The 25,110-nt window shown below is 43.6% G+C and overlaps 1 protein-coding gene across 2 annotated transcripts in view; it reads left to right on the plus strand.

Moving 5' to 3' along the window:
* SMARCD3 (SWI/SNF related, matrix associated, actin dependent regulator of chromatin, subfamily d, member 3) overlaps positions 1 to 25,110 on the plus strand; it is a 42,403-nt gene that overhangs the window by 2,634 nt on the left and 14,659 nt on the right. For both annotated transcript variants that reach the window (XM_052001004.1, XM_052001007.1), the window contains exon 2: positions 577 to 717. In XM_052001004.1, the coding sequence (XP_051856964.1) occupies positions 679 to 717 (39 nt within the window). In that variant the 5' untranslated portion in view covers positions 577 to 678. The remainder of the gene's footprint in view (positions 1 to 576; positions 718 to 25,110) is intronic.

The raw sequence follows: 25,110 nt of genomic DNA on the forward strand, positions 1-25,110 counted from the left end.
CCCACTTCGACACTGCCCCCTTTATGCTCAGGGGCCATTCCTTCTCTCTGGCTGGCCCGTCCCCTCCATCTTCTCTTCCCTCCCCGTATCCTATTCCTTATTCTCTCTCCTTCCCATCCCCTTCTCCATTCATTAACCTTAGCTATGTTTCAGCCTACGCTAAGGGAAACAACGGTGGTTTGGTTAAAAAAAAAAAGAACTCTGCATTTGGGATTCAGGATTAGACTCGGGCTAGAAGGCCTAGGCTCTCAGGTCTCCCTACCTGTTGTGTGACCTCGAACAAGGTGTCCAACCTCTGCAAAGGTGGGACACACATGCCTGGACTAGCCTCCTCACGGGCTTTCTGGACAAGACAACATATATGTGTGTCACGTACACATGCACTGTGGATGGATTCCTATGTCCTGTATCTCCCGTAAATCTCAGAAGGCCTCCTCCTTCTCCACTGGCCATCGGCAGGGGCCCAGGCCAGCTTCTGCCTCCCCCTCTGCTCCTTCCCGGAGAGCCTAGGTGTTCGGCGATGGGCTGGGGGAAGGGAGTCTTAGCCCTTGCCACCTTCCCATCCTATCCTTTCAGATTCTCCTCAGAATGGCCCCTGGTGCTGGAGGAGTGGAGCCCTCGGGAACAGGGTGCCAAGGGGGCACTGGATGACTCCCCCACCAAGGGACTCAGCCATCTATGACTCCAGGCCTTCAGCACCTGCCCACCGTGGTACAGGTAGGTTCCTCTGCCTGCCCGCCCTCCTGCCCTCAGCCTCCCGGCCTTGCCCTCACCGCTCTGGGCTCAGGGCTCCCACTGCTTGCCTTCTGTAACTGGTTGCTCAGCGCCTAGGGACCATTCGCAGTGTGTCTGTTTCTCTGTCCCCCCCCCATCTTTTCTATTCTTTCTGACAAGGCAAAGCCATCCCAGCCTGGTTCTCCACAATGACTTCTATAACTAGGTTCCCTCGTTCCCCTCTCCTACCTGGGCAAAGGAGAGAAGGAGTCTGGGCGTCAGGTTTTCCGCTGTTCTAATGTTTAAGTATTGGGGGATTCTGATGTGTTTTAGACCAGTTCCTGTATGCACAAACACATTTTCTTCACACCTATCTTTCTTTCTCCATGCACTCCCCCTTTCCTACACATCCCTATTTCCCTGTACCAAGACACATTCTCTCTATTTGCAGGCAGACAAACGCAGCCCTCCCTTCCCCTGCAGAGAAAACCAGATCACTTGTACTTGCACACAGAGCCCTCCACATAGCTGCTTGGTCTCCAAGCAAACACACCCATGATCTTCCTGCACAAGTGCTCTCCTTCCCCATACATCTAGCCCTCACATGTAGGTTTGCTTTATATGTGTACAGATCTTTTCTCTGACACTAGAGAGTGTCCCCACACTCTCCCAACAGACACTCACACAAATACTCCTCATGCCCAAAACATCTTTGTGTGATCCAGGAAGGGGGAGGGCTTGTGGGGAAGGACAGTAGCTAGAAGGTAATTTTGAAATTTCAGTATATCTAAGGGAGCCTCCTATGGCATTTTCTTTCTCAATAAGGTAAATTCTCCCATGGAAGCCTCTAAAGGGGTTGCTGTGGTAACCAGAAAATATACTCCAAGCCCACAAGGACTAGATTTTTAGGATGCTCAGAGCCCTTCCTGACTGCTGTCTCACTCATCCTTGTACTCAAGAAAAAGAATGGATGTTCCCCATTTACTCCCCCATTGTACAGAAGATACAGAATGATAAATGGAGCTCCTTGTCCAGTCACACAGCATGATGGAGGCAGGGGATGTCTTCCCTCCCCACCTCCACCCTTTAGAACTAGACTGATCCCAGGTGTCCTAGATCATTGTTCGTTTTGTCAGATCAGATGTGCTACTTCCCTAGCCCTTGGCCCAAAGTATTGACCAGACTGTATGGTTTCTCTCTCAGAATCAATCACCAAGTATGTTTTGAGTCCCAGTGTGTACATAACATTGTGCTGAGAGATATCAGGAATACAAAAAAAGCATAAAGCATGGTCCCTGCCAGAGTTCAGACAAAGTATTTCCATGCTCTGGGCAAGATTTGAAAATGATCAACCCTTTCTCCCTTGCAGAAGTATTTGGAAATAGTTAGCCCCTACCAAAGGTGTTAAACCTTAATTTTATCATGACAAACGCCCATGTGCCCCAAAGAGTAGCATTTTCTGGCATTAAAAATATATACATTTCTAAAAATGGGCCCAATCTGTCAACTCTGGGCTTTAGCTCTGGTGCTTTTCCTTCAGAAGTTTATGGTCTAGATCTATCTGGGGCCATCAAAGGGGTCCACTTGAAAAGGTAAATTAACAATTCTAGGCCATACATGAGCCTTCACAAATAAGTCTGCCTGAAATCTGAGGAAAGAGACATGATTTCCTCTTGGGGCTACTCTTCTCCAAAAAGGTGGGCTCTGGGACTCAGGAGGTGGGGTTTTGGGGACCCATGGATGTCCAGAAGGGGAAGGGCTTACACCCCTCCCAAATGGAGAACTTCTTTCTTCCTACTGGGGGGAGAAGGGGGTGAGGGGCATGAGGTGTGTCTAAGAGAGCCTCCTACCCCATGCTTTGCTGGGGGAGTGGGCAGTCTACAAAGGTCTGCTTCCAGGCCTACTGCAGGATTCTAGGGATTAGACCAGCAGGGGTAATGACCAGGCTGACCTATCACCATGGAAACAATGAAATTCAGGTTGTGCCCAGCTCCAGTGACTTGCAAAATCAGACTGCCCTCGAACCATATAATAGGGAGAAGGGCAAAGCCCCCCTCATGGTAGGCAGTCCATATGGGATTCATGATTTTAGGGGGTCTAGGAAGGGCTCCTTCCCCCAGAGCCATATCTGAGAGCCCAAATTCTATCATTAGAGATCCATTTCTTTGTATTAAAAATTTGCTTCTCACTGGAACCTTCCCCTTTTCTATACTTTTTTTTAATTTAGGAAATTTGGAGGAAGGGATAATATATTTGTTCGATTTAAATTTGTCTATCAATGGCTGTCCTTCCTGGTGAGAGGCAGGGACCCCCTATCAGGCAGGCAGTATGATAACTAAGGCTCTGCGTGCTTGGGTGGGGGAAAGGGGAGGGGAGAATTATTGGGAAAAGAGGCAAGTGCACAAAAAAAGGTTTTATGGGTTCACTGAAGGCAAATTTTGAGAGTGCCCCAGGGAGAGAACCTTTTCTAGGGGTGAAGAAGAGTGAACATGCCGGGAAGCCTCCCTAGTGATCCCTTGTCAGGTCCAACCTAGGGGGAAGAGGCCTGGATTCTTGAGCATCAGGGTTACAATAAGCCCTCAAAAACGTCCTCTACTCATTCCAGGATCCTTGAGGGAAGGGAGGCCACTTTTAATTCAAGGAACATCAAACCCAGTGATCCTGGCAGAAGGGGAGATGTGCTGCGTGATGTCTTGAGTGTTTTATTTTGGGGCTACATTAGCATAAAATTGGCCTCCATTTAACCCAAGTGGGTTATCGGGCTGGGGTGGGGTTTTTTTTAAACATTGTTTTGGCAGAGAGAGAACAGGCTCAGTCGCTGGGATGCTGACAAGCCCCCCCTCTCCGCCCCCCTCGTCTAGACTGGGGTCGGGGAAGTGAAGGATGGCACTTGGCATCTGGCACCCATCTTTCCACCGAGTGTGCGGGTGTGATTGTAAGTGAGTGCTCATTAGCCAGCGCTAAGTGGCGGAGTTAATGAATTTGGAGGTGTCACCAGGAGAAGCTGAGCTCCTGCATCTCGGAGGCCGGGACAGGCAGTCGCTGCCCTGAGTGGGTAATGATTGCCGGCCTCGCGGGAATATCGGGTCACCTGCTGGGGTCAGCCCCGTGGGACCCTGAAGCTTGGGGTTTTTTTTTAGCTTCTAAAAAGCCTGAGGGGCCTGCTGGGGGAAGCATCGTTCACCCCTCCCTAGGTCACCCTTAAATTTTTAGGGAGATGCTCCAAACTTCCCTGGCTTCCATTAGGAACCACCAGGTATCTGTCAGCAGATTTCTTTTGAAGTTGTTTGAGACTTACTCCAAAAAAAAGTCTTACTGTAAATTATTTGGTGAGGACTTCCTGAAAATGTGCTGTTTTCTAAGAAACCTGAAATTTTAAGCAATTAACAAAGCATTTGGTTGGGTTTTTTGGAGAGGCAATTGGAATCATACGGCTAGGAAATGAAAAGGGAGGAATTTGACTTCAGTGCCATCTAACTACCTTCCACAAAGCATTTGTTGAACACTCACTGTGTGCTGGGGATCCGCTGTTAGCACTAGGGATATAAAGAAAGGCAACAATAATACCTGCTCTCAAGGAGGTGACATTCGGATACTTATCTTAAGGAAATCTTGGAATGTCAAAAGAAGGAACCTTCCTATTCTGGGATTGGGGAATAAGGCCGTTCCCTTTTCCCTCTCCTTTTTTGTTTGTATGAGTTTAGATCATACAATTAGCCCCCAATTAGCCCCCTCTTTCTAGATTGAAAACTAGAAATCCCACATTGTGGTGGGTTCGAGGATGGTGTCTTTCCCCCTCCTCCTACCCAGTGCCATCCTCTTGGCACTCCACTCTGTCCCTAGCGCCCTTGTGTCCTTCTGAGGGACCTATGGCAGAGTAGTTGTGAACCTGCCTGGGCCCTGCTCAGGGAAAGGAGAATGTGGTAGACAGGTTGCTAAGCCCCTCAGCTCTGCAGATGCTCTGAATCTGTCTGGCCTGGGCCAGAGCAACACATTAGACTAATGACTCTAGGGAGCAATCACGGGTGAGTGCCAAGACTCTTTCCTGGGTTGGAGCTGATGGCCCAGAGCCCATCGTCCTATTAGAGCCTTGTGCTGCGTCATGGCTGGTGTCAGTCTGGTGTGCGCAGGGCAGGAGAGGGGGAAGGGAGAAGGGCGAGGATCACGAGGGCCTGAAGGCCACGGACGGTCTGGTGGTCAGCAGGGAACAGTGCTCCAGATTGGAAATCTACTCACTCGGCTTTCATCCCATGTAACTTGGACAAATCGCTTAAATTTCCTGACCCTTTCTTTAATTTTTGCCAAATGGGGTTGTATTGGTTTGCCCCTATAACTGCAACTCAGCCTCCTTGTTACTGGCCTTCCTCCCTGTCAACAAAAAAATAGGAATATTCTGAGGGCAGAAGTCTCTGGTCAAAAGTCATTACCTAAACCCCTGCTTGTTCTGTTATTTCAGTCTTGTCTGGTTCCTCGAGTTTTCTTGGCCAAAGATACTAAAATAGATTGCCATTTCCTTCTCCAACTCATTTTACAGACCAGGAAACTGAAGCAAACAGGATGAAGTGACTTGGCCAGGGTCACACGCGTCTGAGGTTGGATTGGGTTTTCCTGATTCCAGGCCTGGGGCTCTAAGCTTCCTAAACTGCCCTGCAGCCCTCCCTGAGCTGGCTTGCTGTCCAGAGTTTCTGTGGGCCCAGAGGAGCAACATTCTGTCAGCTCCTTTTATAACCTCACAAGGATACCTTCTCTTTAGAACACACCCCACCTGAGGCGTGGGCCATCTACATCAGCACAGGGGTCCATTCTTTAATTCCAATCCTTTCAGCCAATCACTAAGGCTCCTTATGACAAGCTGGTGCCAGATTCCTTACCTGAGTAAAAGAACTGCATCCACCTGGCCCAAAATGAAAAAAAGGAAGGAAAACAAACAGAACAGGTCCCTCTCATTTCCAAAAGTCAGAATATTTTCATTTGACATACAATTTATCCCCAAAATTTTCAGGGGAATAGGCTACAGGTGACATTTACCTTTAATATACTAGCTTGACCTTGTCAGAGTCCCACCTTGACCTCTATCCCTAGCACAAGCTTTATGTTTCAAGCTTTTTTTTCACTCCCATAAAAATGTATTTGACATGTGTCCCATCTCGTAAGAGTTCAAATCTGTTTATTATCAATAGTTAATTTATTTTTCCAAATACATATATAGTTTTCAGCATTCATTTTTGTAAGACTTTATAAGATACATTTTTCCTCCTCTCTTCCTTACCTTCCCCCCTCCACAAGACAGCAAGCAATTTGATATAGATTAAGTATATGCAATTCTTTTAAACCTATTTCTAGATTTGTCATGTTGGGCAAGAAAATCAGGTGAAAAGGGGAAAAAAACACAAGAAAGAAATAAAAAGTGAAATTACCATTATGTTTTGATCCATATTCAATCAGGCAAGTCATTTAATATTTTTGCCTCAGTTTCCTCGGCAGCAAAATGGAGACAAAAATAGCACCTACCTGACAGGCATTGTGGGGATCAAATGAGACAATATTTGTAAAAAGCACTTAGCACCATATCTGGTGAGAAAGCACTAGATAAATGCTTACTGTCTTCCCCCTTGCCTTGAGCTAATCTGATCAACTAATCCCTTTTATAGCATCCTGCACTCCACCCCAGGTGTCATGTTTATATTTTAAGAGGGTTTTCAGTAACTTCAACATCAGAAGTGGCCATTGGTGAGGATTTTAGACACTGGAGGAAGCCTGTAAGGAGGAGACCAGGGGAGCCTTGTGACTTTCCAGACAAGCCCTGTGGGGGCTCACCTGACCTGTAGAGAGAGACCCAACCCCAAACATCCCATCTCTAGTTTTTGTGTTTTCTTTCTTAGGAATATTCCTTCCCCCACCAGAAGCTTTTCACAACTGGGATCTCTTGCCAAGGACTCCTGCTTGGGGAGGAACATAGCGGGACTGGCTTGGAGTTCCATCTCCAGATTGTACCCAGTCCTGCTACTGGCTCCGTATTTTACATGGTCTAATTTTTGTCCCAGAATGAAGCTCTTGAATGGCCCAAAGATCCATTGTTCCTTCCTATCAAGGCTGGGAAAATATTTACTAGATGCAAACTTAGGTACCATACAAAGAAAGAACTTAAGTACTGTTGGGGAAAAAAAAATTCCTAATAACTAGAGTTGCTCAGAAGTGGAAGGGGCAGTCTCTGGAGTGGTGAGTTTCTCCTCCCCAGAAGGCTTCAGGTGGCGGCTGGATGCCTGAGATGGTACCTGCATGGTTGCACATGCACTGCCACTTAGTACTGTGTGATGGAGGTGTGACCTTGGGCAACTTATGGGCCTCAGCTTCCCCATCTGTAAAATGGGAAGGGGGAAAGGTTTTATCTGCAGGGCCTCCGTGTTCCCTTGCAGCCTCAGATCTATGACATTATGGGTATTTGTACTGAGGGAGCGGTTTGTGAAAGGTATGGGTAGGTCTCTGAGATCCTGTAATTTTTATAATTAGCTGAGAAACATGAAATAATGACAGTCCTAATGCAGGGGATCTGGGAGAACCCTATACCCTGTGCATTGAGCAAAAGGGGAAACAACATGGTTTTGGAAATCCAAGGTCACTGAGGAAAGGAAGGGAAGCCTTCCAGAATTTCAGCAGGACCACAGATCTGTCCCCATCCCAGAAGCCTTGCTCATCTCAGGCTCCCCATGTTGCCCACAACACAGCTTTCATCTCCACAATTTCACTCTCCTTTCTTCTTCACATCCCAAACCATAGATCTGTGCCCCAATCAAATGGTTCAGTATTATTGAGTACCTTCTGGGTATAAGACGATGGAAAAGGAATATAGAGTACTGGAGACAGTACTTTTTTTGGAATCAGAGGAACTGTGTTCTGGTAAAGCTCCCAGTGCTAGTGAGTGGGACCTTAGACAAACCCTCAATTTCTTCATCTCTAAAAGGATTTGTACAGATAAGGAAATTAAGATAATCTTTAAAGTCCATGCTTGATCTGAATCCTATAATTCCAGGTAAAAGCCTCTTGAAAATGAGCTTCAAAACCAGACTGGGGGGTTCTTTCCTTCCCTCTCTTCATCTTCCTCTTCTCTGTCTCCATCTTTCTGGTTTTTTTGTTTTTTCTCCCTCTCTCTCCCGCCCCCTTTTCTTTTTTCTCTTCCCTCCTTTCCTCCCTTACTTTCCCCCTTTTTTTACTTTCTTTCTCTTCCCTCCTCTCCCTCTCTCCTCCTCCTCCTTTTTTCTCCTCTCTTTCTCTTTCCTCCTTCCCTCTCTCCCCCCTCCCCCTTTTCTCTTTCTCTTCCCTCCTTCCCTCCCTCTCTCACTCTCCCCCTTTTTTCCTTTCTTTCTCTTCCCCTTCTCTCCCTCTCTCCTCCTCCCCCTTTTTTCTTTTCTCTTTTCCTTCCCTCTCTCTCCCCCTTCCCCTTTTTATTCTCTTTCTCTTCCCTCCTTCCCTCCCTCTCTCTTCCCCTTTTTTCTTTCAATCTCTTCCCTCCCTCTCTTCCCCTCCCCCTTTTTCTCCTCTTTCTCTTCCCTCCTTCTCTCCCTCTCCCCCCTCCCCCTTTCTTTTCTCTCTTCCCTCCCTCTGTCCCCCTCCCCCTTTTCCTCTCTTTTCCTCTCCTTTCTTCCCCCTTTCTCCCTCCTCCTTTCTCCCCTCTTTTTCTCTCTGTCTTACCTCTTTCCCCCTCCTCCTTTCCTTTCTTCTCCCTTCTCCCACCTAATCCCGTGTCAAAACTAAGTACTGCTGTGGGAGTTCAGAGGGGAGGTTTATTAGAAGTGGGGCTCGAGGTGGTTTTGAAGGATAGGTCAGGGCTGCAAGATGGAGAGGAGTTTCTGGCCGTGGAGCTTGGGGGAGCAGGCAGGAGGCAGAAGCAGCCATCCCATGCTTGGGGAGCGGGACTGGCCGGGGAAGAAGGTAGGGGCCTGGGCCCTTGCCATGGCTGCCTCTCAGTTTCAGTTGCATTGGTAACCTCTTTCTGATTTATAGCCCTCGAGGGTCCCTTTGGTCCATTACTGCTGGATTAGCTGGTAGTTCCCATGTTCCTGCCCCAGTCCCCCAGGGGCCCTAGCGGATGTCTCTTGGACAGTCTCATTTCATGACATCCCGTCCGTAGCTTTAGCTTCTTGATCTACCCATGAAGTCTGCCCCTGCCCTCCGGTTCACTCCCAGCATCCAGCTCAGCTGAGAAGCCGGCCTCCCCCGGCTGTTCTGGACCCCTTGAAATCATCGGAGGCCTTGTCAGCAAGGCTCTTCCCCTTCTGCCGTGGGGCTGTGCACAGCAAGGCCACGAGAGAGTGGTGGGTGGACTGGGAATGTCCTCGGTGAGTGGGAAGCCCCTTACTCTTTCTCCAAATTAAGAAAATCCCTGCCTCTTTGTGTATACCGGCAGTGATGTCCTGGGCCAGTCCTAGAGCCTCTCAGTGTCTCGGGCTACTTTTTAAGACAATAAATTGCAGAAAAAGTGCCAGCCTGCCTTTGCAGAAGTTATTTCTCACCAAGAGTTCCCTACGCTCTTGATAAAATCATAGTTAAAAAAAAAACTTCCCATAAAGAATAGGGAACAAGTACAGGCAGGGAGGGTGATGTAGATTTACTTTTTGCAGATGAGGTGATCATAGATGAAGAGGGAAGTCATTTAGAGCTGGCAGGAGACTCTAGAGATTAACCAACCCCTGAATTTTAGTGAAGCAAAGTGACTTCCCCAAGATCACGCAGCTGTGTTGGAACTGCGGCACTCACTAGCTCTGGACAAATCACTCCATCTTTCTGTTTCTGATGGCTTCCTCATCTGCAAAATGGGTATAAAAGTTGTTTTGAGAATCAGATGAGAAAACATATCTATATACAAAGTTTTGCAAAACCTTAAAAGTGCTCTATAAATACCAGCTGTTCTTAGTGCTCTTATTCAGAGTCACATACTAGTAAGGGACTTGCTTGGGGTCACCCAGACAGTGGTAGAAGTAGGACTCAAACCCCAGGTCCGCCGCTCTTTCTATCACAGATAAAGACAGAGCATCCATAGTATTCATCATTCTGTGTGTGTGATGTGTGTGTGTGTGTTCTACTTTCTCTGTAAATTATAGTCTTAGAACCTGGGGCATTGGAGGTTAAATGACTTGTCCAGAATCCCACTAATAATACATATCAAGAGGCAGGGACTTGGACCTGATCTTCTATTCACTGACACCATACTGCCTTTAAATAGACACAACTTGAGGACTTTCACATAGAGCAGCATCAGGGCAGGAAAAGTGTGGGGAATGACAGGAGCAGCAGAGAAAGGGTAAAAGGGGCTACCTGCTCCCCTAGAGCCCCCAGTCCATCCCGTCACTGGCTTAAAATGTCTCCTACAAGCAGATGGGGAAGAGACTTGCTGGAATCACACACACACACGAAAGCTGTGCTGTCCATAGCACCTATCTGTCTTAGAACCAGTGCTGTTTTTACTGATTTTCTTTGGTCTAATCATCAACATCTCAGTCCTCCAAATCCAGACCCTTCTCTCTTAGGGCCCTCATTCCCTGAGAATTTGGTACTCTCCTCCCCTTTCAGACTGAGCTGACTTTTACCTATCTTCCTTACTAGTTCAAACTCCTAGCTTATTTTGAAACCCACCTCCCGGCTCTCACCAGTCTCAATTTCTGACTTCTTTTTAAAACCCAGGTCTGTAACTCTGTCCTTGAGAGGCAGGGAGGGACCCCCAGGGACCCCCCCCATTCCCTCAGAAGCAGTGATGGCTCAGTGATCACTTAACACACATGCATCTGGAAGAGGGGGCTGCCTAGCATTGCTTTCCATCCCCTGAGTAGAAATCATTCTCTCCCTAAACACTTGAGCAAACGTGGGCTCTTGGTGCTCCCCAAAGCCCACATGGGTCCTTCTCTGTTCCAAAGCCCACTGAAGCTCCCAGTTGGAGGAAGCCCTCCAAGAGCTTCCTGCCCTGATTGCAGAAGAAAGGAGCATAATTCCAGTTTGAGCTATTGGTCCAGAAGGTCGATTTGGAACTTCCCAAGATTCCTTTGAAGAGCCAAAGTGCTTTCTTTGGAGCCTCATGGCAAATCTGTGATTTTCCCCATATCCTCCCTTCTTAAGGAAACAAGAATAAATGTTGAGTGATTTCTCTGAGGTCACTTTCCCACGGTAGATTTTAGGATGACGGCAGGGAGCCAATGTGTCTCTGTGTATACCTAGTGGGTGGTTATTCCTCAGGCTTCGTTTGTCACATGGGGCCCCCATTCAGTTTTTGGAAGCCCTCTAGAAATTCCTCCTTAAGTCTGCAATATGTTTCTCCACTCGTTTGTACTACTGTCCGAGGCAGCAGCCTGTGTGTGTGTGTGTGTGTGTGTGTGTGTATCCTGTCCACTCAGGAGCCTCTATGTTCTCCCTCCAACCCCTACTGAGTTCCTTACTCCCACACTTTGAGTTGCTAACACAGGATTTCTTTTCCATCCCGTCATTTCCTAGCCGAGCTGAAATAGATGGAGAGCCAGCTTCTGAGTCAGGAAGGCCTGAATCTCAGCGCCCGGTGGTCAAGGCGATTCTAAGTCTGTGGATCCCACAGCAGCCACTCATTGGTCCAGTAAAAATAATCCCCCCTGTTACTGACTCTTCCCCCTAAAGAAATTCCCTGAAGCCTTTGTGGGAAACAAGGGTAGTGACAGACAGACAGACAAAGAAATCCCTTTGGGGATATACCCGATCACCTGCCAAGGAAGAACGACAGTCAGAGAAGGAAAAACAAGCAGGCAGATCCTCATAGGTAAAAACTTACTTGACCAGCCGACTGCTGATTTTTTTAATCACTCAGTAACTGAATGTAATCCCAGTGCAGTGACCTGGAACTAGGAAAACCTGAGTTCAAGTTCCACCTCAGTCACCATCAAATCAATATTTTAGTGCTTCCTACATAAGATACTTTGTTTAGTGCTATCAAGGGATACAAAAATGATGAAATAGGGATGACTGGACTGAGCAGTCACCCTGGCCCTTTTAGGAAGCATCCTTTGGACCCTTATACATTCTAGACTGTAGCTGATGAGAACTGCCCGACTTATGGACTATGAGAGCCAAGGAGATGGCAAAAAGGTGAATATTCTTCATTCCCAGGAGCTTAGAGTGGGTGATTCTTCCTGACAGTTACAGAGCATTTAGGATCTCTGGTCACAAGTGGGTTAGCCAGGAGCCAGACCACATGGACCACTGAAAGAGCCAGGACTCAGACTTTAGTCCCATCACTTTCACTGGTATAGAACTAGGGATCTTCCTTCAAGGAGGATATAGTTTGAAGAAAGAGTAAATTCATCTATAGGGAACACTGGAATAATTCTTTTTTACAAAATTATATTTTTCCAATTACATATAAAAACAATTTAAACATAATTTAAAAATTTTTATGTGAAAATGTTTATTTTTTCCAATTATATGTAATAACAATTTTTAACATTAAAAAAAAAAAACTTGAGCTCCAAATGTTTCTATATCCTCATTGAGAAGGCAAGCAAATTGATATCATGTATGTGTATTCATGCAAAATATTTCCATATTAGGCATTATGAAAGAATACAATAGACCAAAAAAAAAAAACCCATGAAAAATTAAAGTGGAAAAAAAAACAAAACAGTATGCCTCGATCTGCCTTCAGACTCCATTAGTTCTTTCTCTGCAGATTAGATAGGATTTTTGGATTGTTGTATTGTTGAAAATAGCTAAATAATTTACAGTTGATCATCATTCAATATTGTTGTTATTGTGTTCTCTTGGTTCTACTCACTTCATTTTGCATGAGCTCATATACATCTTCCCAAGTTTTTCTCAAACCAATCTGCTCATCATTTCTTATAACACAGTAGTATTCCACCATAAGTAGAATTAACTTGTGAATCTGTCAAGTCCTAGAGATTTTTAGGCATTAAATATTTTTTTTTAATCCTAGGGATTTTTTTTCTTAGTAAGCTCATTTATGAGTCCTAAGATAGGGCAATTTAAGTATTCTGTTACCTCTTCTGTTAATCTAAGGAAGTTATATTTTTAAAATATTCATCCATTTGATTTAGATTGTTAGATTTGTTGGCATCCAATTAAACAAAATATTTCCTAATAATTGCTAGTGGTGGTGAGTTTACCATTTTCATTTTTGAAACTGGTAATTTGGTTTTTTTTCCTTTTAAAATTAAATTAGCCAATGCTTTTCTCTTTTATTGTTTTTCCTCCATAAAATCAATTCCAGTTTTATTAGTTCAATAGTTTTCTTTTGCTTTCAATTTTATTAATCTCTCCTTTGATTTTCAGGATTTCTAATTTAGTGTTTAATTAGGGATTATAAAATTTGTCCTTTTTCTAATTTTTTAGTTGCGTGTCCAATTCATAGATCTGTTTTTTATTTTATTCATGTAAGTATTTAAAGATACACATTTTCCTCTAAGTACCACTTTGACTGTGGTCCAGAAATTTTGGCATGTTTCATTTTGGTGTGTTGTCATTCTCTTTAATGAAATTATCTATCGTTTACATATATATATATTTACCCACTCATTCTTTAGGATTAGATTGTTTGGTTTCCAGTTAATTTTTAATATATTTTTCCACAGCCTCTTATTGAATATAATTTTTATTGCATTATGACCTGAAAAGGATGCACTTAATACTTCTGCTTTTCTGTGTTTAATTATAAGGTTTTTATACCCAAATACAGGGTCAGTTTTTGTGTAGGTGCCATGTATTGCTAAGAAAAAGGTATATTCCTTGCTATTCCCATTCAGTTTTCTCCAGAGGCCTATCATATTTAACTTTTCAAATTTTTTTTCATCTCCTTCATTTTTTTCTTTTCTTTTTCCTTTTAAAATTAGATTTATCTAGTTCTAAGAGGGGAAAGGTCATGTCCCCCAGTAGTATAGTTTTACTATTTTCTCCTATAACTCATTCTACTTTTCCTTTAAGAATGTGGATGCTGGGGCAGCTACATGGAGCAATGGATAGAGCACTGACCCTGAAGTCAGGAGAACTGAGTTCAAATGTAACCTCAGACAGCCTTACTGGCTGTGTGACCTTAAGCAAGTCACTTAACCCTTGCCTCACACACACAAAAAAGAGGAATTTGAAATATCTACTTCCCCCTTCTCCCAATGCAACCCTCATTTTTAACTGCTTAATTTTATTTTTTTGAAGTCATCCCATCATAGCCAACTCACATACTCTCTATATATACTTCTTCTAACTATCCTTATTATGGTAAAATTCTTAGGCGTTACAAGTATCATCTTCCCAAGTGGGAATGTGAACAGTTTAACCTTGTTATAGACTCTTAGTGGTTATAATTTTAAACCATCGGGTGCTCTTGGTAAGTTCTGTCCAATGTAAAATGAGAGCATTGACTTACCATCACAGAATTTAGAGCTAGAAGACTTTCAGCTACAAACCTGCATTTTATAGAGGAGGAAATAATCCTGGACAAGTGACATCGTTTACCTAGGATCAAACAGATAGTAAGTAGCTAACTGACCTCCAAATCCAATCCAGTTTGAAAAAAACTCAAGTATTTCAAGGCAATGTAAAAAACAGCACTGTGCTATTCTGTAAATGAATAATGGGCTCATTCTATAATGTCTTGATGTCTCTTCTCCACATGTTCAAATTCTACCCATCTTTCAGCACTTTTTCCTGATCAATCCAGGCTAAAATGTTTTCTTTCTTTCTAAACTTGAGTACTTTTTTGTACAATTCACTAGGGACTCTGTATTATATCGTCTTGCTTCATTGGTAAATTTTTTTGTATATTTTTGTCTCCTTAAGTAAACTCTTTGAGGGCCAGTAGTATATCTTACATATCTTCCAAAATCCCCCTGACATCTAACAGAATAATACCTGGTATACATTCAGTAAGTATGGGCTTGATCTCACAGAAATGGAGATATTAATCAGGAAAGGGTTCCTGGAGATGAGTTCCAGCCATGTTTTTTTTTAATTGTTTAATTTGATTTAGTACTAGAAACCTGTGATGTCATTGTTTTTTACAATTTTTTGATTGTATTTTATTTTTCCAAATACATAGTTGTTAACATTTATTTTTTTAAGATTTTGTGTTCCAAATTTTTCTCCTTCTATCCTTTACCTCCCCCCTCTCCAAGACAGCAATATGTGCAATTCTTTTAAATATATTTCCATATTTGTCAAGTTGTGCCCAAAAAATCAGACCAAAAGAGAAAAAATTAACAAGAAAGAAAAAACAAGCAAAATGTCATGAAAAAATGAAAATACTATACTTCGATTCATATTCAGTCTTCATAGTTCTCTTTCTGGATGCAGATGGCATTTTCCATCCCAGTTTATTAGAATTGCCTTGAATCACCACAGAGAAGAGCCATCCATCAGAATTGATCATTGCATATAGTCTTTTGTTGCCGTGTACAATGATCTCCTGGTTCTGCTCATTTCACTCAGCATCAGTTCATGTAAGTCTCTCCAGGCCTCTCTGTATTCATCCTGCTGGTCATTTCTTACAGAACAATAATATTCCATAACATTCATATACCACAATTTATTCAGCCATTCTCCAAATGATGGGCATCCATTCAGTTTCTAGTTTCTTGCCACTACAAAAAGGGCTGCCACAAACATTTTTGTACATGTGGGTCCCTTCCCCTCCTTTAAGATAGATCCCTTTGGGATATAATCCTAGTAGAAATAATTCTGGGTCAAAGCACATGGACAGTTTGATAGCCTTTTGGGCACAGTTCCAAATTCCTCTTCAGAAGGGTTGGATCATTTCAAAACTCCACCAGTAATTTATTGCTGTCCCAGTTTTCCCACACCCCCTCCAACATTTATCGTTATCTTTTCCTGGTACCTTAGCCAATCTGAGAAGTGAGAAATAGTGTCTCAAAAATGGGCAGTGAAAGATGCATTATGGCAGAGAGAAGGGCTTCTCTCTGTCCTCTTCCTCATAAATGGGATATTTTTTTAACCAATATGTCCCATACTTGTCACAGTTGTGAAGATGGCGCATCTGACCTGCCTAATTATCCATAGGAGCTCCATTTAGTGTTTCCCATTTTTATAACATATACCTGGGTTATAGTCTAGTTTCTTTAGTTGTATGATGTGACTTGCTTTCTTAATTGGCAATCTTTTAAGCACTAAGATCTTTGTTTTGTTTTGTTTTTCTTTTGCTTTAGAAAATTTTTTTAACATTTTAAAAAAATATATTTATTCTAAATTCTCTTCTCCCCCACCTATTGAGAAGGCAACCAATATGATACCCATTATATCCATGAAGTCATGCAAAACATATTTCCATATTAATGATGTTTAGAGAGAGAGAGAGAGAGAAATAAGCTTTAATTTGCCCTCAGTTCATCAGTTATTTCTGGAGGTAGGTAGCATTTTTCCTTGCTTTTCTTTTTGTGAAAAAAAAAAAGAATTTTTCACAATAGTACATTGATATTCTATTTATTTTTTCTGAATGTATTTTTAATAGTATTTTGTTTTTCAAATACATGTAAAGATACTTTTCAACATTCATTTTTGTAAGACTTGGTGTTCAAATTTTTCTCCCTCCTTTCCTTACCTTCTCCATACCCAAGACAATCAAGCAATCCGACATAGGTTAAATATGCATAATTCTTTTAAACATATTTCAGTATTTGTCATATTGTTCAAGAAAAAATTCAGATCAAAAAGAAAAAAAAAACATGAGAAAGAAAAAGCAAGCAAACAACAAACAAAAAAAAGTGAAATTACTATGCTTTGATCCACATTCAGTCTCCATAGTTCTCTCTCTGGATGTGGATAACATTTTCCATGGATGGCACTTTTTCATCATGCCTTTGGAACTGTGAAAGCATCAAGACCTTAATGACCTTTTCCCTCTCTGTGCCTCCCCTGCCAGTGATTAGTATATATGAATGGCCTATTTGACTAAATTGTAAATTTCTGTAGGACAATTTGGTTCAATTGAATTAACATTTATTAAATTATTCATAGGCACTGGAACCATGTCTTATAATTTAAAATGATAATAAATTCACATTTCTATAATAATAAAATAAAAATAATAAAATCACATTTATATAATGCTTTTTATCAAATCATAATTTTAAGAGTATTTTTTCTATAGCAATCCTCAGGTAGATAGTGAAGACATTATAATCTCCATTTTCCAGATAAAAAAACTGAGGCTTGAGAGATTGTTTTACCCAAGGTCACTCTACTGAGCAAAAAAGCCAGGTCTTCTGATTCTAGTCCTTACAAATCTATTGTCCAGCTTTCTTTGATGTCATCCCTTATATTTTTATTTCTTATGAATACATATATATATGTGTGTGTGTGTGTGTGTGTGTTTATATTATTAATTTACAATTATCTGCGTGTATGTGTGTACATAATTAGAACCGTCTGGGAATAATAGATTCCGTCAACCTACACTCTAAAGGAGAAAGGGAAACGTTTTCTTTTTTAATTGGTAAATTTCAAAAATTATTCCTCCTGTTCAACCATTCCCGAATCCTATTGTTCCAGGACTTGAGGAACTAGTCAGTTTTCCCTTCTCTGTCTCTTTGATTTTAGACTTAAGGCCATTCCTCCCAGGCTTTCTATTTCTTGTTTTCCACAGTAGCCTTTCTTTCTCTCCCTCCCCTCCCCCTTCATCCCTCTCTACCAGCACAAATATAACAATAGTATCTTGGAATTGGGAGAGACCTTGAAAATCATCTGTTCCCCGAGCGCCCACACAGCCAAGAATTCCCTGGAGAATCTCTCTGACAGGTGGTCATCTGGCCCCTGCTTGAGCACTTCCAGGGAACTGTTCAGATAGGTCCAAAGAAGACCGAGACACATTTATGAACAATAGTGCCATAATGAGATATTGAGGGAATCTAGAGTGTTGGGGCACATCCTTAATCTTTTGAATTTGACATCTAAGAGAATAATTACTCCTTCCCATAATCCATCCCTTGCTGCCCCTGTCAGATACAGCATAATGATGATTATAATTATTCAGAGTGCTTCTACATACATTATCTCATTTGATCCTTATAATAACCCTATGAGATAGAATAGGCATTGTTATTCCTTTTTTACAGAAAAGGAAATTAAGACCTGGAAAGGTTAGGCGATTTTCCCCAAATCACATACAGTAGGGGTAGTAGCCAAGCCAGGATTAAAATCCAGTCTGTACTAGTGCTCTGTATGCACTTGTGGGACACATTCATGTGGTATTTTGTCCAGAAAAAAATGATTCCCAAATCCTACCATTTTTACAAAGAAATAAATTACAACAGACTTTTGGAGACTCTACAGACTTTTGTAATAATCATTCCATTTGTTTGGACTTCAGGTTTTACAGGGTTGAATCTCCAAACTCTGCCCCTTGGGTACTACCTTATATACATCTGTGCTAGAAGTCATTTTCTGTTTCTCATTCTTTTAATAAAAGCATAAAAGACGGCCAGGGTGGAATGTACCAGATTTGGAAGTGAGGGGAAAAAAAAGGGGCCAGAGCTCATTCTCATTCTGGTTCCCACCTATCTGGTTGGGTCATCATCACTCTCCTTGGAACAAGAAGAAGGCAATGTTGAAATACCCAAAAGGAGATTGGACACACAGGAAAGGATTTCTTTCCTATTGGTGTTCCTCATCCTCCATCAGTTTTAAGACCTGAACAAAGGCAGTTAAGTCATCTAGTTCTCAGCTTCCAGGTCAGCTCCTCTGAGAGAAGAAGGAGATAAGAATCTTGAGGGATAATTGTCAATAATTCATCAAGGATCATTAACAGAGAGTCCCATAATCTGAGCAGATCGCTTTTTTATTTTTTGGTAATGGAAATAGTACTGGACTTTGAATTAGGCATTCTGAGTTCAAATTCCATCTTTGCCACTGACTATTAATTTGTTTTGGTTTTTTTAATTTTTAATTTAAAACATTTTTTCTAACTGCTCATTCTTAATTTCTCTGAGTTTCTATTTCCAATTATAGGATGGGGATGGTAATATTTGTAATAATAATAATAATAATAAGGCTTCACAGAGTTGTTTTGAAGATCAAATGAATTGATATATGCACGGTGTTTGTGGTAAATCTTAAGCGATGAATATCAATATAAGCTATCATTCTTTTTCTGTCATTTTATTTGATCCTCATAAAAGATTTATGCAGTAGATATAACAAATATTGATATAGTCATCTCTCAGACAAAGAAGCAACCACAGAGAGAGCAAATAATTTGCCCAGGACCACACAGCTAGCTAATGGTCAAGCCAAGAGCCAATGGTGGAGCTTAGGTCATAGAATCATAGATTTATAGCTGGGAGGGATCTCAGATGACATCACATCCAACTTTTTCATTTTGCAACAAGGAGACAAAGACACACAGTAAGGTTAAGTTTTGCTCAGGTTCACACAGCTAGGAAGTATCTGAAATCAAATTTAAAGCAGGCTATACTCCTAACGAGCTCCATTAGCCAATATATGGTTTTGAGATTCTAAGGGACATAGAGGCTCATCCCCTCAGTTGAAGATACAACTTGTATATCATTCATTGCATTATCACTTCATGAATAAAGCCCACTTCTCAATCTGAACACAAACGATCCCATTTGGCATATATTCCCCTCCAATATGATTGTACAAAGACCATAATGCCTAATTAATAATAATAATAATAATGGCATTTTAGAGTGTAAAGCAGTTTATAAGCATATCATTTTTATCTTGATAGCAAATACTAGGAAGTAGCTGCTTTTAAGTATCTCTTTTTTTACAGATGAGGAAGCTGAGGTACATAGATTAAATGATTGCTTGGGGTCACACAGGTAGTAAATATTTGAAACACAATTTGAATTCAAGTCTTTTTGGCTCCAGTTCCAGCAGTCTATTGTACTATCTAACTACATGATACCTTGAGCTAGACCTAATTGTTCTCCTGAGTTCAAGTTCCATATTATCAGATGGCTGCTGGACATCTTCATCTGGGTGGACATCCTGTTAACATCCCAAACTCCAGAGGTCTGAAGTCAGATTCTTTTCCTCAACCCTGGCCCCACCCCTCCTCCAAACTTTCTTTTTTCCGTGGAGGACGTCATTCTTGTTCTAGTCATCCAGGTTTATGATCTTGAAGTCATCTCAGATTTTTTCTTCCACCTCACAGTTCCTGTCTAGTCAATGACTTACCTTTTCCTTTGTCTATTCACCTCATCTCTCCTGTTAGGTCCCCTTCTCTCCACTCACATAGCCACTACCTTAGCTCAAGCCATCACCATCCTCTCATATTAGCTAGCTTAATAGCCTCCTAACTAGTGTTCCAGCTTTCCGTTACCACCCATCTTCCATACAACCACCAAATAAACCATCCCTAGTCACCGATCTCTCCACATCACTCCTTTGCTCAAAAGTCTTCAATAGCTTTCTGTTGCCTCTGATATAAAATTAGAAACACAATCTGGCCATGACCCATCTTTCCAGAGAGATTAGTCAATCAATAAGAATTTTTCAAATACCTGTAGATGCTAAAGTGCTATCTAAGATCAACATTTCCAATATCCTATACAAATCCCTACTTGCCTCACTCTAGGTATAGTTCTAATAATACCCAAGGCTTGCCAAGTAATGATGATAAAAATAATAATAGTATTTATATAGTGCTTTAAATTTTGCAAACTGCTTTACAAATATCACATGATTTTCACAAAAAAAGATGTGTCATTATTATCTTCATTTTATATATAAAAAAACTAAGAACTCTTTCTTAGCTGTTAAGTGCTCAGAGTCATACAGCTAATGAGGGTGTCTAAGGCTAGTTTGACCTTCCTGACTTCTGATCCAGGATTCTATCCACACTGTACAACCCCATCTTATCTATAGCCCAACTTCTTAAGCTGTGGTTCATGACAGGGTCATGTAACAGAATGTGGGGGATCATGAAATTATGATTTATTATTAGTGTTTGATTTGTATACCTATTTTATATACCTAAAGACCCAGTATTACATAAACATTTCTTGGGCAAAAAGGGGTCTCCAGTGAAAAAGTTTAAGAAGCCCTGTGCTATAGCTCCTTCTCCACAGTTTATTAGATAGGAATATGAATCTGCTACATTCCCATCCCTCAGTCAGATTTTCAGTCACACATATTTTACAGCTCCATCCCTTCTTGTGACCGTACAGCATACTTCATCTAATCCCTTCCCTCAAGATGATTGCATAGAATCACATATTATTGGCAGCATGCACCCCTCAGTAGAACTTGCAGGACCCCCACCTCATGTGCAGTACAATGGTCCCTCCACTTAATTCTGTAGAAACACATATTGTCTGCAGAATCTACCCGTTAGTCAGGCTGTACAAGACTCCGTGTTGTCCAAGTACCTGCAGGCTGACTCTGTGGTCATGGAACTCGGGGAATGGGCCAATAGGACTCTTGGTACAGTCACAAGCAGTCAGTCCATCTGATAATAGCAAGGGGTATCGGGAGTACCGGACTCTTAAGTCAAGAAGTATTGGCTAGACACCCACTGGAGAGCCAGTACAGCGCTAGGCTCTGGACTCTGACCTCTGCATTGTCCATCTACTCAGAGGTTTTCTGATCAGAACATCTAAAATTTGGAGTAAGCAAATGTATACATGTGATGCATCTAACGCTGATGTTAACTGTGGGATGGTGAGAAGACCAAGAGAGAGGCAATGGCCAATTCAGAGACATACACACAATGAGTATAAAGCTGATAATAGGATCTTAGGTGATCCAGCAGCCCAGATTGGCTTTAGCATCTGGACGGCCCATGGGCTCACTAACTCATTCTTTTGATTGCTCTCTCATTAATTTTTATCCCTCTGGTGATTTTTTTATTATAAAGAATAACAGAATATTGGAGCTGTAAGGGACTTTAACAATCGCTTATATCTACCTTATGTTACCTGAAGAAACTGAGATTCAACTACATAGGGAGACCTGCTATTTCAATCTCCCTTTCTGAATGTGTCCTCTGTCTCTCTGCCTCTGTCTCTCTTTGTCTCTGTCTCTGTTTCTATCTCTCTGTCTCTCTTTGTCTCTGTCTCTATCTCTCTGTCTCTCTTTTTATTTCTTTGTCTCTGTCTCTCTCTTTTTGTCTGTCTCTTTGTCTGTCTCTGTGTCTCTCCCTCCCTCCTTTCTTTCCCTTCCTCTCTCTTTTCCTCCCTCCCTCCCCCTCTGACCCTCCCTTTCAGTTTCTGTCTCTCTTTCTCTCTGTGTCTCTCATTCTGTCTTTGTGTCTCTCTGTCTCTCTCTCTGTCTCTGTCTCTGTCTCTCTCTGTCTTTCTCTCTGTGTCTCTCTGTCTCTGTGTCTCTGTCTCTATCTCTGTCTCTGTCTTTCTGTGTCTCTCTTTCTGTCTCTGTGTCTCTGTCTCTATCTCTGTCTTTCTCTCTGTGTCTCTGTGTCTCTGTTTCTCTCTCTCTCATAGACATAGTCACAGCACTGTGGTGACATAGATTGGCATCCATACTCTCCATCACACACAAAGAAATATGGAGACTGACCTCTCCCTTCAAAAAGATAACCCCAGAAGGGCATATGTTCGCTCTCCAGACCTTAATACCCAGGATCTGGAAGCCCCCCTCGGAAGACTCAGAATATGCCACGAAACCTGTGTTTCGATCCCTGCAGTCCCAGAACAAAAACATTTCTAAAAGGATTTCAGACAGGGTAAAGAGGCGGGCTCTCCTCGATGCAGGGATCGGGGAGCTGGCACCTCCAAGGTCACAAAGGTCCTGCCCCGGGGGGATGCGTGGTCAGCTCCAGAAGCGGGCTATGGAGTGCAGCACAGAACCGGCAGGCTCCCGCTGCCCTGCCCCCTCCCCAAGAGGAATGCTCCAAGCGTATGCGCTGTAGTAGCTCCCAGGGACTTTATTTCCTTCTGCTTCTCTTTCTCTGTCTCAATTTCCCTTGCCTACCTGTCAGTCATCCTGTTTTCCAAGAAAGCCTCATTCCCAGGGAATTAGGGTGGAGGGGCATGGAAGGAGAAAGAGCCCTCCCCCTCTTTCGTGCTTCCCTTCCTCCTCCTTTTCTTTCTTTGCTCCCATTTCCCTTTGCTCCCTTCCCCTTTTCTTCCCCTTCTCGCAGCCATGTATCTGCCTTCCCACCATCTTTTTTGTCTCTTACCCTGCTCTTATTCCTTCCCTCCCCAATGACATAAGCTAAAAGCCCCAGTAATGGGAAAGGCTCAGAAGGAATCTAGGGAGTGAGGCACCAGACTCCACCCCAAAGGAAGCATCCTCCCCAGGAGGGTAAGAGTTAAGCTTTCCTCCCTGCATCCCTCCTCCTCCTCCTCCTCCTCCTCCTCCTCCTCCTCCTCCCCCTCCTCCCCCTCCTCCTCTCCCTCCTTCCCTCCTCTGCCTTTCAGTCCCGCAGCTAGGCCCTGGGCTGACCTTCACTGGCTGGGAGGACATACTGCGCATGCCTAGCCCTGCTCCCGGCTCTCAGCTGCCCGGGGACCCTAGAGCTGAGGGAGGGCAGAGGGAGGAGGCGCGGCGGCGGCCGCCCTGGAGAGATGTGTCCCCCACGCACACACACTGCCCACCCCGTCTCCCCTGTCCACGATGCCGGGGAGGGGGAGGGAAGGCGCGCCTTCCCCGGGCTGGAGCATCCAGGGACCCTAGCCTCTGCTTCACGGCTGGGGCTGCATCTCTCTCCCTGCTTGGGGAGAGAGAGGAGCTTTGCCATTTGGTGCTTGAGTGAGTGAAGGAGAGATGGGGGGACGGCAGGGGGGACTTCGGCTTCGCTTCGGGCCGCCGCCGCCGCCGCTGCCGTCCGCCGCTGCTGCAGAGCCCGGGCGGGGGGACGAGGAGGGGGAGGCGGGGGCCCGGATCAGGGCCTCTCACGCAGCAGGGGCTCAGGCACTCCCACCCGCCCCTGTCCCTGGGTCCCCTACCCGGGTCACTGCCGGGGGCGACGTCCCTGCGAGATTGAGAGGAGGCCCCCGAAGGGATGCTTTCTCTGGGGCCCCTCTCTCCATCCCGCGGGGCTGAGCCTCTAGCCCCGAGAGGGCGGCGGGGTATCGAGGCAGGAGGCCGGAGCGTACCCCGCCTCCCAGACCCGGACCCCGGCGGGCGTTCCTGGGAGCCCGTGTGGGGGAGGGGGGCAAACCGGCCACGTGTGCCCGTCTGTGTGCCCCAGCCTGGCTGCCTCCTAAGGGTGTGTACTTCCTTGTGCGTGCATGTCTGTATATTCCATCGGGATCCACCTAGGAATACGCACACAATTCCTAAATACTCCGAACCGCTAGCCCGGCCACGTGCCCTGGGTTCCGTCCCAAGTGGGGCGCCTCTGCATCCCTCTGGGTGTGAATGGGCGCCTGTATGTTGGGGCGGCCCAGGGGACGGACTAGAGTAGTGGAACCACGGTGTTGCCTTAGCAATCGTTCTGGAAGAGATGGTGATGGCCTTGGACCTCTACCCAGCTCCTCTGGGGCCATTTAAATAGGAAGAGCTTCCATGTCAAGGCTGAGGCTTCAGTCCCTTTAGTAACTGAATCCATCTCTTCCCAACAAATAATCAATCACTGTTCCTCTCCCTACAAAAGCCTGAATGTCTCTCTCTCTCTTAACTTCCCCTAGACCCTATTCTAGGGTTGGACATCCTTTCCTTTTTGTATTCCTCCCCTCTTCTCCCTCCTCTCACCTCTCAGTGTGAGACAGAATTGTTTCCTTTTTGTCTTCTCATCCCCCTCAGCACCATTTTGCACATAGTAGGCCCTTGGCAAAGTTTTGTTGAATTATATTTTGCCTAGGACTTGGACACATCCCTGATACTCCCTTTCCCAAATGACATCATGGAGCTCTTATAACCCTGGAGATGAAAAGTACTTGAAAAAGAGTAAATCTTAGTGCTGTGAAATGGAGAGCTGGCTCTGTTGTTAACTTTTCTATTCCATGCCTTGAATGAACTCTCTCTCTCTCTCTCTCTCTCTCTCTCTCTCTCTCTCTCTCTCTCTCTCTCTCTCTCTCCTTATCTTCTTTCACAGCTCCCTTCAGGTGTTACTTCCTCCATGGAGCCTTTCCTCATTCAGTCATCAGTGCTTTCTTTCTCCTCCAATGCCTTGTATTATAATTATTCCTATACACACCATATCTCACTGATAGAATGTAAGCTCCTTGTGAGCAGGGTCTGCTTCATTTTGTCTTGATATTCCTATTGCATTGGATATAGTTTATACATTGAAAGGAGTGGTGAATTATAGAAGAAACTCCCTTGTCCTGAAGGAGATTGCAACCCATTTTCTTTTGAGACAAGATATACAACTCGAGTAACAAAAGAACAAACACTTATTTTTCAGTTAAGTGTTAAATTATGTGGTACAAACAGTGAATGTAAAATGAAACAGAAGAGACCACTTTAAGCTAGGGAAATCAGACAGACTTC

This window comes from Antechinus flavipes, chromosome 5, assembly GCF_016432865.1.
Source record: "Antechinus flavipes isolate AdamAnt ecotype Samford, QLD, Australia chromosome 5, AdamAnt_v2, whole genome shotgun sequence".
Lineage (NCBI taxonomy): Eukaryota > Metazoa > Chordata > Mammalia > Dasyuromorphia > Dasyuridae > Antechinus > Antechinus flavipes.